Source organism: Somniosus microcephalus, chromosome 34, assembly GCF_052327205.1.
Source record: "Somniosus microcephalus isolate GS21.2 chromosome 34, FLI_Smic_1.0, whole genome shotgun sequence".
NCBI classification, from domain to species: domain Eukaryota; kingdom Metazoa; phylum Chordata; class Chondrichthyes; order Squaliformes; family Somniosidae; genus Somniosus; species Somniosus microcephalus.
The window spans coordinates 4,599,726-4,613,335 of NC_141020.1; the positions used below are offsets into that span (position 1 = coordinate 4,599,726).

Consider the following 13,610-nt stretch of genomic DNA (forward strand, 5'->3'; position numbering starts at 1 on the left):
ATTCCACAGGTTCACCACTCTCTGGGTGAAGAAATTCCTCCTCATTTCTGTCCTAAATTGCATACCCTTTATCCTTAGACTGTGACCCCTGGTTCTGAACTCCCCGACCATCGGGAACATCCTTCCTGCATCTAGTCTGTCCAGTCCTGTCAGAATTTTATAAGTTTCAATGAGATCCCCTTTCATTCTTCTAAACTCCAGCGAGTATAAGCCCAATCGACCCAATCTCTCCTCATATGTCATTCCTGCCATCCCAGGTATCAGCCTGGTGAATCTTCGCTGCACTCCCTCCATGGCAAGAACATCCTTCCTCAGATAAGGTGACCAAAACTGCACACAATACTCAAGGTGTGGTCTCACCAAGGCCCTGTACAACTGCAGCAAGACACCCTTGTTCCTGTACTCGAATCCTCTCGCTACGAAGGCCAACATACCATTTGCCTTCTTAACCGCCTGCTGCACCTGCATGCTTACCTTCACCGACTGGTGCACAAGAACACCCAGGTCTCGTTGCACTTCCCCTTCTCCCAATCTATTGCCATTCAGATAATAATCTGCCTTCCTGTTTTTGACACCAAAGTGGATAACCTTGCATTTATCCATGTTATATTGCATCTGTCATGCATCTGCCCAATCGCCCAACCTGCCCATGTATTGAGATTGCAGGACGATGCGGGTGCTGGCTGAGCTATCACATTGTGACGTCTGGATTGATGGGAGGTGTAGGTTTAACCCTGGGTGGGAATATTGCCTCTTCACTTGTGGGACCTTGGTTTCCGTGCACTGCACACTGATGAGAGGAAATCAAAACATGAAAACACTCAGCAGGTCAGGCAGCATCTGTGGCGAGAGAAACAAGAGTTAACGTTTCAGCTCGATGACCTTTCATCAGGACTGAAAAAAGTTAGAGATGTAACAGGTTTTAAGCACGTGCGGGGGCAGGGAAAGCGAAGAGGGAAGGAAAGAACAAAAGAGAAGGTATGTGATAGGGTGGAAGGCAGGAGAGATTAAATAACAAAAGGGATGATGATGCAAGGCAAAAGGAGATAGTAATGGGACAAGTAAAAAAGCAAAGGATGGGGCTAGAAGAGGTGTAAATGGGGATGGCAGAATCATCAACAGCTGCCATCCGAAAAAATGGGGGCCGAGGTTATGATCTGAAATTGTTGAATTCGATGTCGAGTCCAGAAGGCTGTAAAGTGCCCAATCGAAAGATGAGGTGCTGTTCCTCGAGCTTACGTTGAGCTTCATTGGAACAGTGTAGGAGGCCGAGAACAGAGAGGTTAGAGTGGGAGTGGGGCGGAGAATTAAAGTGACAGGCGACCGGAAGCTCGGGGTCACGCTTCCGGACTGAACAAAGGTGTTCCACAAAGCGGTCACCCAATCTGCGTTTGGTCTCTCCAATGTAGAAATGATGAAAGTGTCTCCTGAAGTGCAGGAGTTTGGGTTGTCTGATGTCAGTTCCTGCTGGGTGCAAATGCACAGTGCAAAAACTGCTCAGAATTCATTACCATTTAGCAACATATAAATAGATTAGATAAAATGATTGCAAAATGTTAGCCATGCAGAAAAGGTCGAACTTTCTTCTGCTTAAGCTGCTTCTAGAGAAGAGAGCCGAACTGTCTGAATGATCACGATAGTAAGGACCACAAAACAATTAAAATTTGCTATCGCGCCGTTAATGTAATAAAAACATCCCAAGGCGCTTCCCTGGAGCATTATCAAACAATGTTTGACACCGTGCCACATGAGAAGATATTAGGACAGGTAACCAAAAGCTTGGTCAAGAAGAGTCTTAAAGGAGGAGAGAGAGGCGGACAGGTTTAGGCAGGGAATTCCAGAGCTTAGGGCCCAGGCAGCTGAAGGCACGGCCGCCAATGGTGGAGCGATTAAAATCGGGGGATGCGCAAGAGCCCATAATTGGAGGAGCGCAGAGATCTTGGAGGGTTGTGGGGCTGCAGGAAGTTACAGAGAATAGATGGGGCGAGGCCATGGAGGGATTTGAAAACAAGGATGAGCATTTTAAAATCGAGGTGTTGGTGAACCGGGACCCAATGTAGGTCACTTTTCCCAAGTGTCGATGGGAACTTCTCCAGTCCTGTATTGGCAGTGCAAGTGTTTCCTCTTTGTCTCATCATTATCGTCATCCTGATTTTCTGGGCTGGATTTTGCAGGGCGGTGGGGGGGGGCGGTCAGCGGGCGCGATCGGTGGCGGATCGGGTGGGAAAGTGTTTTTTTCCCCAGCGGGTCGGGACCCCGCTGTGAACCTGCCACCATGCATCTTTACTAAATGTTGGGTCTGTCAGTGCTGAGCAGACCCGACCGGCAGCGGTCGGGATGCAATTAAAATCATTAGTGGCTTGTTTACAGCCAATTATCAATGTTTTTTCCCAGCTTTTTGGATTTGACAGGTCGCCCACCAGTTTCCCGCTGTGCCTAGACCTCGTCTGTGAAGCTGAGGCAGGAGGTCATTGAGTCAGCTGATGAATTGACAGCTTCAAATGTCAAGTCAAAGTTCTCAGCTGATTGAGAAATGTTCCCTTAACCACTAGCTTCTCTAAACTGCATTTCCACTATCGATTCAGGATAATTACACAACTCTCCATCCAGTCTGACCTTGTTACCTCTCCCACCATTGACGGATCGCTTCTGTCATCTCTACTTCACCTGACATCTATTCCATCAGCATGGGTGCCCTTAAAACTCTCTCACCTTGGACCTCAGAATCCCACTACGATCAGCCCCAACACCAGCATCACCAACAACACCAACCTTCTCCGCAATCAACTGATGCTGCAGAGGGCATCAGCACCCGACCACATTGCTGTCTGGGAGGCCTGGGATGGCCAGATTGGCTTCACTTGATGCTGTACACCCTGGCTGCCACATGATGCGCCAGGTTAACACCACCCCACACCAACACCATAAAGCATCCCTACAATGCCCAAGCCATTCCTTTCAGACTCATCACCATTGTGGGGGGTACCGTTATGTCTCACCATTCACTGCAACTCACTAAGCCACTTCCAAAGGTGCACACACATCTGTCCAAGAACGCAAAGTGTTGAAAATAAAGGTTTCAATGCTTAACACCACATTAACAGAAACTTTACATGAACATTGCATGAAACACCCAAGTGCCTACCCTTGTGTGTTGTTGGTATGATTGCACGAGGATGAGTGTGAATGTGAAGGGTGGCTAATGAGATGGAGATGTGATAATGTAGATAGAGAGGGGTGGGTGGAGCTGCAAGGTATGTTGGTGTGAGTAAGGATGTGCAGGAGCAGGGTAGGGAAATCAGAGTGATGGGGATGTGATGAGAGGCACAGCAGGATGAGGTTGAGTGTTGCTTTGTGCTAACGTTTTCTGATCAACTGAGAGCATTGCAACTTTTGCAGCACTGCACCCAGGTCCTCCTGACCGCGTCCCTGCTCGTACCCTCCTCTGCAATGTGCAACCAGGCTGTGTTGATCTCCTGGAGAGGTCTCTTCTGTCCATGGGAAGGGAAGAGAACCTCCTTGCGTGCTGTGACTCCGGGAGTCATGGGAGAGCCTGGGTGTAGCCCTGTGCCTCTGCGCAGTGTTCGTCAGTGTTTGCAGCACCTCAATGCTGTAGAACACTGACAGCACAAATGTCAAAAGAAAGTTGGCCGTGGTCCCTTTAAGGAAACCGGCAGATGATGTGTCATCAAATGACCTCACCAGACCTGCTTCCTCTAATTGGCCGGGAAACCCACTGGGCGGGTTTAACAAATCAGGGTAAATTTATTTCAGAGGCAGGGATGGAGCCGGCAGCAGGGTCAGGGCCTTCCACCGACGTCGCCCGCCTCAGACCCGCTGACGTTCCTAAAACCCAGCCCGTTGTCTTTTCATTAATGTTTGAGTCCAGAAATTGACACGTAATGCTGTGCGGGGCGTGTTGTTCAAGTTCAATGTAAAAGACACTCCACACACATTCGCTAGGCTGATTTTCTTCACTAAGCAGATTAATCCAGATCTAATTGGCATTCTCGTGGACTGTAAAAATCCTGCCGGTGAAAAATCAATGGAAATCCGTTGCAAAATTTGATCCCTACAACCAAATGCCTGCTCATCATCGCAAGTAAGAGAAAAGACACCAGAAAACTATCGGAGAAGATTTGAGCTTTGCAGACGAATGATTATTGAAATGGAATAAAACAAATTGTACACTTTTATGCCAAAGAAGCCTGTCCCCCAACCCTTTACTCATAGAAAACCCTGCTGCCTATATCCTAATCAGCACTAAGTCCTGCTCCCTCCTCTTGCCCCCCACGCCCTGCTCTTGCTGACCTGCTTTGGATCCTGGTCCCCATAAATTAAAAATTCGTGTCCTTGTCTTTGAATCCCTCTGACGCCTTGCCCCTCTCCATCTCTCTAACCTCCTTTAGCCGTACAACTCCCCAAACTCTCTGTTCCTCTGACTTTAGCCTCTCGTGGATCGCCCCTCCCTGCACCCTATCACTGGAAGTCATGCCTTCAGCCGCCTCGGACCCACTCTCTGGAATATCCTCCCTAATCACCTCTGCCTCTCCACCTCCCTCTCCTTGTTTAAAGACCTCCTTAAAACCCACCTCACCGCTCCTCATCTTTCCTTGCTCGGTGTCCATTTTCCTCATGACTCGGTGAGGCGCCTTGGGACATTTTTCTGTGTTTAAGTTTCTATATATGGTGGTGCCAGAGGACTGGAGAATTGCAAATGTTACACCCTTATTCAAAAAAGGGTGTAAAGATAAACTCAGCAACTATAGGCCGCTCAGTTTAACCTCGGCAGTGGGGTAGCATTTAGAAACAATATTCAGGGACAAAATTAACAGTCACTTGGACAAGTGTGGATTAATTAAGGAAAGCCAGCACAGATTTGTTAAAGGCAAATCGTGTTTAACCAACTTGATCGAGTTTTTTGATGAGGTAACAGAGAGGGTTGATAAGGGCAATGCGGTTGATGTAGTGTACATGGATTTCCAAAAGGTGTTTGACAAAGTGCCACATAATAGGCTTACCAGCAAAGTTGAAGCCCATGGAATAAAGGGGACAGTGGCAGCAGGGATATGAAATTGGCTAAGTGACAGGAAACAGAGAGTAGTGGTGAATGGTTGTTTTTCGGACTGGAGGAAGGTGTACAGTGTTCCCCAGGGGTCGGTTCTAGGACCACTGCTTTTCTTGATATATATTAATGACTTGGATGTGGGTGTACAAACCACAATTTCAAAATTTGCAGATGACACAAAACTTGGAAGTATAGTGAACAGTGAGGAGGAGAGTGATAGACTTCAAGAGGACATAGACAGGCTGGTGAAATGGGCGGACACGTGGCAGCTGAAATTTAACGCAGAAAAATGTGAAGTGAGACATTTTGGTAGAAAGAATGAGGAGGCAATATAAACTAACGGGTACAATCCTGAAGGGGGTGCATGAACAGAGAGACCTGGGGGTATATGTGCACAAATCGTTGAAGGTGGCAGGGCAGGTTGAGAAAGCGGTTAAAAAAGCATACGGGATCCTGGGCTTCATGAATAGAGGCATAGAGTACAAAAGCAAGGAAGTTATGATGAACCTTTATAAAACACTGGTTCGGCCTCAACTGAAGTAGTGTTTGTCCAGCTTTTATATATTTTTTTCTTCCAACAAAGTTAAGATTTTCACTGTGGAAACACTGCCATTATCTTGCAATTAAATCCCCTCCCTGAATTGTTAAAGCATTTGAACAGCCTACTCTGATCAGATAATCGTGAGTTCCTGATAACTATAGAGATGTTAGATAATGGTTTGCCATTTCAGCTTCTCGTTACTGAAGGTCCCAGCCAGAGATAATATCGAATACCCAATCCGGTGACACAAATGTGACGCTTATTGTAGATGTTGGTCGATACTGTGGTAATTAGGCTGCGATAAGAATATTCGAGTTCGTTCAAAGGAGGTTAACCAGTGATCAAGTGGCTCAATTGTTAAAGGTGGAATGTCGCCACGTGGACCATTTACAATCGACTGATTCTTGCTGTGTTAGCTCATCTCATCCTGCATTTGGTTTCAATGTGAGGGGGCTTGATCGGGTGGATGCGGGGAGGATGTTTCCACTGATGGGCAAGACTAGAACTAGGGGGCACAATCTAAGAATAAGGGGCTGCGCTTTCAAAACTGAGATGAGGAGAAACTTCTTCACTCAGAGGGTAGTAAATCTATGGAATTTGCTACCCCAGAGAGCTGTGGAAGCTGCAACATTAAATAAATTTAAAATGGAGATAGACAGTTTCCTAGCAGATAAGGGAATTAGGGGTTACGGGGAGAGGGCAGGGAAGTGGACGTGAGTCTAGATTCGGATCAGCCAAGATCCTATTGAATGGCGGAGCAGGCCCAAGGGGCCGTATGGCCTACTCCTGCTCCTACTTCTTATGTTCTTATGTCCCCGGGGTAGGAAGGTCACACCAGTGACAGTTCCCACTTGTCTTTGGATATTGGGCGAGGAGATTGAGTAGATTGGGCCGCTACTCTGTGGAGTTTAGAAGAATGAGAGGTGATCTCATTGAAACATGTAAGATTCTGAGGGGGATTGACAGGGTAGATGCTGAGAGGTTGTTTCCCCTGGCTGGGGAGTCTAGAACTAGGGGGCACAGTCTCAGGATAAGGGGTTGGCTTTTTAAGACTGAGAAGAGGAGGAATTTCTTCACTGTTGTGAATCTTTGGAATTCTCTACCTGTGGATGCTGAATCGTTGAGTATATTCAAGGCTGAGATCGATAGATTTTTGGACTCTCGGGGAATCGAGGGATATGGAGATTGGGCGGGAAAGTGGAGTTGAGGTTGAAGATCAGCCATAATCTTGTTGATTGGCGGAGCAGGCTCGAGGGGCCGTACGGCCTACTCCTGCCCCTATTTCTTATGTTCTTAGATTCGATCAGACGAAACCCGGAATAGCAACAAAAAAAAAGCAACCCGTCACAGTCAGATTAAAGACGCCATTGATTTCTTGAGGGATTTATCCGGACAGTTTAGGCATGAAGATGAAGATATGGCCGGTGAGCTAAATAGATACTTGGCATCAATTATTACTTCTGAAGATGCTTGATATGAGCATTATGGTACCAGCCTTGAGTTCGTGCTGCCTTCAGCTTCACTCCCCCTCCCGCCCCAAGCCTGTGACTTCCAGGGTGAGCTCCCTGAAAGGGGATTTGAAACGTTTGAGTCCGGTCCTGCCAATTGTACACCATCTTGTCATGCAAGCAGAAGAATAGCGCAGAGATATTGAAGCATTTGGAGAACTGCTGCCCTACAGCATCACAGGCATATACTGCATGCTTGGACATTAAGATGTGTATTTCTTGTGTGAAGCCCCTTTATGAATTGTAGCGACTTAAACAACAGCAACTTGTATTTATATAGCGCCTTTAATGTAGTAAAACGTCCCAAGGCGCTGCACAGGAGTATTCTAAGACAAAAAATTTGACACTGAGCCACATAAGGAGAAATTAGGACAGGTGACCAAAAGCTTGGTCAAAGAGGTCGGTTTTAAGGGGCGTCTTAAAGGAGGAGAGAGAGGTAGCGAGGCGGAGAGGTTTAGGCAGGGAATTCCAGAGCTTAGGGCCCAGGCAACAGAAAGCACGGCCACCAATGGTGGAGCGATTTATAATCAGGGATGCTCAAGAGGGCAGAATTAGAGGAGCGCAGATATCTCGGGGGGGGGGGGGGGGTTGTGGGGTAGGAGGAGATTACAGAGATAGGGAGGGGCGAGGCCATGGAGGGATTGGAAAACAAGGATGAAAGTTTTGAAATTGAGGCGTTGCTTAACCGGGAGCCAATGTAGGTCAGCGAGCACAGGGGAGATGGATGAACGGGACTGGGTGCGAGTTAGGACACGGGGCAGTGAGCACAGGGGGTGATGGGTGAACGGGACTTGGTGCGAGTTAGGACACGGGGCAGTGAGCACAGGGGGTGCTGGGTGAACGGGACTTGGTGCGAGTTAGGACACGGGGCAGTGAGCACAGGGGGTGATGGGCAAACGGGACTTGGTGCGAGTTAGGACACGAGGCAGCCGAGTTTTGGATGAGCGCAAGTTTACGTAGGGTGGAATGTGGGAGGCCAGCCAGGAGTGCGTTGGAATAGTCAAGTCTAGAGGTAACAAAGGCATGGATGAGGGTTTGGTAGTTGTTTGTAGGCCAAGTTTCCTCATTGGTGCATAGTATTCCTTCAGCTGCTTCCATTATCTCATTATTTCAAGCAGGGTTTTACAAAGCCTCACCTGTTTATCCTGACCTCCCTGTACTTTGATGACTGCTTTTTTCAGCAAGGTGTCCGTGGTGACAGCTGGCCTGGGCTCTTCTGTGCAGTTACAGAAGTTTCACGACCACGTTGTTGCGTTTAACCTGTGTTAAACTCTGTTAATTAATGCAGCGCAGCCGTTAGTGACTTGGCACACCTGCTGAAATCCGTAAGATCAGAAATTAATGAGCTTTCTTTGTCTTGCTCAGAAACCTCTCGTAACGTCAAGTTAATTCTTGGCTAGTGCACCAACGCCGACTATTGGGTGGTAGTGTGTGTTCGATATACAGCAGTCGTGAAAGGCTACTAGATTTTAGGGGGAACTGGCAAAATATTATGGGGAACTGAGAGAGAGAAACTGTTTCCGCTTGTTGGGGAGTCTAGGACTAGGGGACATAGCCTAAAGGTTAGAGCCAGGCCTTTCGGGAGTGAAGCTAGGAAACACTTCACACAAAGAGTGGTAGAAGTTTGGAACTCTCTTCCGCAAACGGCAATTAATGCGTGATCAGTTGTTAACTTTGAATCTGAGATTAATAGATTTTTGTTAACCAAAGGTATTAAGGGATATGGGCCAGTGGCGGGTATATGGAGTTAGGTCGCAGATCAGCCATGATCTCATTGATTGGCGGAGCAGGCTCGAGGGGCTGAATGGCCGCCTCCTGTTCCTGTGTCCTTCGTATAAGCTACTTATCTGATGTTTTGGGACCTCCTCGCCAACCAGGCCTATTGTTTAACTGCAGTTACTACAAGTAGGAAAGTGTTTGAGAAAATTCCGTTTGTTGAGTGCTGATTTCTACATTCCTGCTTTTTCTTGATTCAGTCGGTGAATTTTTGCCACCTTAAGGAGGCGCTGGAAGTGGACTGGAGCAGCGAGAAGGCAAAGACGTGCCTGAAACGAACGCCAAGTGATTATTTTCTTCTGCAAGGTAAAGGAAGCACCTGGGTGTGTGTGTGTGTGTGTGTGGGCAGAGGGTGGGCTGGGCTTTTATACCACTGGTGCTTTGAGTTGAAAGCAAATACTGCAGTTTGAAATGCCGCCCCCTAACTTTCTTCCCTCCCTGTGCCTTATAGTGTGACTCCTGGCCCCACCTGCTCCAGCTGTACTTTATCTTTATTTTTAAGCTTGTGTTTGGGATGTGGACGGCCCTGGCAAAGCTGTAGTTGTTGTCCTGGTGCTTGTTGTTAACGACTGAGCGGCTTCAGAGGTCATTAAGAGTCAACCACTTAACGTAGGATTGAAGTCACGTGTAGCATGCATTCTCGCTCAGGCCAACATCCCCAGCATCGAAGCTTTGACCATGCTCGATCAGCTCCGATGGACAGGCCACATTGTCCGCACGCCCGATACGAGACTCCCAAAACAATCGCTCTACTCGGGGCTCCGACACGGCAAGAGAGCCCCAGGTGGGCAGAGGAAATGCTTCAAGGACACCCTGAAAGCCTCCTTGAAAAAATGCAACATCCCCACCGACACCTGGGAATCCCTGGCCCAAGACCGCACAAAGTGGAGGAGAAGCATCCAGGAAGGCGCCGAACACCTCGAGTCTCTTTGCCGGGAGCAAGCGGAAGCCAAGCGCAGGCAGCACAAGGAGCGCACGTCAACCCAAGCACCCGCCCCTTCAACCACCGTCTACCCCACCTGTGACAGAGACTGTAGGTCCCGCATTGGACTCATCAGTCACCTGAGAACTAATTTTTAGTGTGGAAGCAAGTCATCCTCGATTCCAAGGGACTGCCTAAGAAGAAGGAGGATGCATTGGTATCCAGTGACCCTCCTGCTTGGAAGTGTCTGAGACACTGGGTGAGGGCAATATCAGGCTTGGCTGTGACCACCTCCGCGATGGGATAACAGGTCGACATAAAACATGGGCATGGTATTGGAGGCATCCACCGCAATGTTCCCTCTAAGCTGCACTTTGTTCTGCGCGGCCTGTTTCTTTTAACGCACTGTCCCTTTAAATTTCTGCGCATGCGCGGTATTTACAGTGTAACGGCCAGCGAGCGGCCTGCGCGGGACCTTTCAGATTACTGCGCGGCCACGCACGTGCGCCTTAGTGGGAACATTGATCCACCACCTGTGTAGTCATATTTCGGAAACTAAGTTAGTGGCTTCAGCACAGGAGGGAGAGAAAATATATTGTTGATTTTGAACACTGATTTTAAAAGGATAATACCTGTACCTCACTTAAAACATAGACAAACATCCAGTTCCATTAACTGCTGGATAATTCTATCCAGAGTAACCAGTAACGGTAGGGAACAGTAGCGCAGTGGTTATGTTACTGGACTAATGATCCAGAGACACGAGTTAAATTTAAATTAAGTTAATTGAATAAATCTGGAATAAAAAGCTAGTATCGGTAATGGTGACCATGTAACTACTGGATTGTCATAAAAACCTACCTGGTTCACTAATGTCCTTTAGGGAAGGAAATCTGTCGCCCTTACCCGGTCTGGCCGAAATGTGACTCCAGACTCACAGCAATGTGGTTGACTCTTAACTGCTCCTCTGAAATGGCCCAGCGTGACCCTCAGTTGTACCAAAACGCTACGACTCACCACACGGGCTGCAGTGGTTCAAGAAGGCGGCTCACCACCACTTTCTCGAGGGCAATTAGGGATGGGCAATAAATGCTGGCCTTGCCAGCGACGCCCACATCCCGTGAATTAATGAATTTTTAAAAAAAAGGTAACGGGAGCTGAAGATAGATTTTTTCATAGTTGCCAGTTATGCAATTGGTCGCATTGCTGTGGACGATGTGACTAAGCTAATGTTCTCTCTACCACATTCTCACTTTCTAAAATTGTTCCAGTTTGTGGCTTTTAGGCTGTCATCACGAACAGAAAGACACAACCACTGTTAGCGACTGAAACGCTGCACTTATATTAGAATGGAAATTGTCGCCTTGTTTCTTTGAGCCTTGTGCTGGTTAATGGGCTGAATGGCCACCACCTACGCTGTAAACCTCTGCTTCTGTAGTGAGGTGCCTTTATGCATCTGTCTCTCCCTAATTTCTTCTCATCAAGTATTTCATAGAATCATAGAAATTTACGGCACAGAAGGAGGCCATTCGGCCCATCGTGTCTGTGCTGGCCCAAAAAGAGCTCTCCAGCCTAATTCCACTTTCCCGCTCTTGGTCCGTAGCCCTGTGGGTTGCGGCACTTCAATGGAACATATCCAAGTACTTTTTAAATGTGATGAGGGTTCCTGCCTTTAGCACCCTTTCAGGCAGTGAGTTCCAGACCCCCACCACCCTCTGGGTGAAAAAAGTTCTCCTCAACTCCCCTCTAATCCTTCGACCAATTACTTTAAATCTAAGCCCCCTGGTTATTGACCTCTCTGCTGAGGGAAATAGGTCCTTCCTATCCACTCTATCTTGGCCCCTCTTAATCTTATACATTTGTATCAAAAGTAATTAATTTCCACAATATTTTGTCAAAATGTGTTGGTTTATTTCCAGTACTGGGTGTAAGAATTCATCATAATTAACTGAAGTGCGGTATCCTGCTGCAGTATTTAGTATCCCCATTGTCTGTGCTGCCTGGTTGCTCAGCTGTACAGAGGCTGCAGACCGCCATCCCGCCATCCCACCTGCTTCAGCACGACATCGCTGCTTCCTCTGGAACAAGTACTTCCAAATCAATTCGCCCAAAACACCACCTGTGCTAAAACTAAAAAGCCGCTGACGTTTTTACCAAAACAGCATTTAACAAGACTTCAGGCTTTGTTTTTTTGTTGAGTTTACACAGCTGCCTTCCTTGTTGAGAGACTTGGCGTAATGGGTCAGTGGACATTGCACTGTCCCTGGGTGTGTGCCCTTAATAACTTCCACAGAGCCAAATTGCTTGCTCCACCGTGCACACAGTAATCCATGTGGTTATCAGAGTCTCGTGCGGTTGACTGAAAATTGTTCTTTTTTTTTCTCTTTCGCTCTCTGGTCTTTTTAGAACTATAGTAAGATGTAGCAAAGTCAGAAGTTTGTAGGTTCAAGTCGCACTCCAGAGACTTGAGCACAAAAAACTGGGCTGACAATCCAGTACCGTGCTGAGGGAGCGCCTCACTGCCGGAGGTGCCGTCTTTGGGATGAGACGTGAAACCGCCTGCTCTCTCAGGTGGACGTAAAAGATCCCACGGCACTATTTTGAAGAAGAGCAGGGGAGATCTCCCCGGTGTCCTGGGGCCAATATTTATCCCTCAGTCAGCATCACTAAAATCAGACGCTCTGGTCATTATCACATTGCTGTTTGTGGGAGCTTGCTGTGCGCAAATTGGCTGCCGCGTTTCCTACATTACAGCAGTGACTACACTTCGAAAGTTACTTCATTGGCTGTAAAGCGCTTTGGGACATCCTGAGGTGGTGAAAGGCGCGCTAGAAATGCAAGTCTTTCTTTATTCAAAGTAAAACGAAAGACTAGAACAAGATAAATAAAGTGTCTCAGCGGGGCGTAGGGTGATAGTGTAATAAGCAGCACAGGAACGGAGTGTTGGTCTGCTAATGCAACGTGGCACAGGGATGTTAGAGAGCCCTGCACTTTCTAACATCTCTCCGAAACCTCTGTGCTTCAGAATAAATTGTTTAGAAATGCAGTGAGTGTCATTATGTAGGCAAACAAAGCAGCTCTTTACACACACAGCAACAGTCTACAACTAAAGAGATGAATGACGAGTCACTTTGTTTCTGGTGGCATTGAGGGAGGAAAATGGCCACGACTCCCGGTAAGGCTCATTGTTCTTCACAACAGTGCCGTGGGATCTCTATTGTGTGCCTGAAACACCAGAGCCGGGAGATGGAGCCTCGGGTTTAACATTTCACCTGGAGCCCAGCACCTCCACAGTGCAGCGCTCCCTCAGTACTGCATTGGACTGTTCAACTATGTAGTCAGATCCAGCAGTGGGTCTTGAATCCACGTCTTCCTGAACCAAAGGCGAGAGTAACGTGAGCCAAACTGAGCAGCATTGCTTGGAAATCAAATACAAGTCCCTCTGTTTGAGCCATTGTCGAGTAAAATTAATCTAATTCAAGTTGTAAGTGATTTAAATATATCAAGTATATTGATCTCGGGCATTGTGTGTGCCACCAGTGCACAAAGAGCGTTCTGTCATCCATCGGGACTCTAGTATTTTCGAAGTGGTCTTATTGCCAGCATCCTGACTGAATAAAGAAACACAACAATGGTTCAGCCACATCAGGCTGTCACAAGAGTACTTGCCCAGACATGTGAGGCAGAGAAGCAGCCAGGAGCGAGGAGATGGGTAGGAGTACAGAAGAGCAGATGGACTGACTATTGAAAGAGACTGAGTGTCACGATGTGGGCAGAAGCAAAAATAATGGCTTT

General features: G+C 47.5%; 1 protein-coding gene across 1 annotated transcript in view; it reads left to right on the forward strand.

Moving 5' to 3' along the window:
* sae1 (SUMO1 activating enzyme subunit 1) overlaps positions 1-13,610 on the forward strand; it is a 147,887-nt gene that overhangs the window by 58,124 nt on the left and 76,153 nt on the right. The window contains exon 6 of the mRNA XM_085973214.1: positions 9,094-9,199. Coding sequence (XP_085829340.1) covers positions 9,094-9,199 — 106 coding nt within the window. The remainder of the gene's footprint in view (positions 1-9,093; positions 9,200-13,610) is intronic.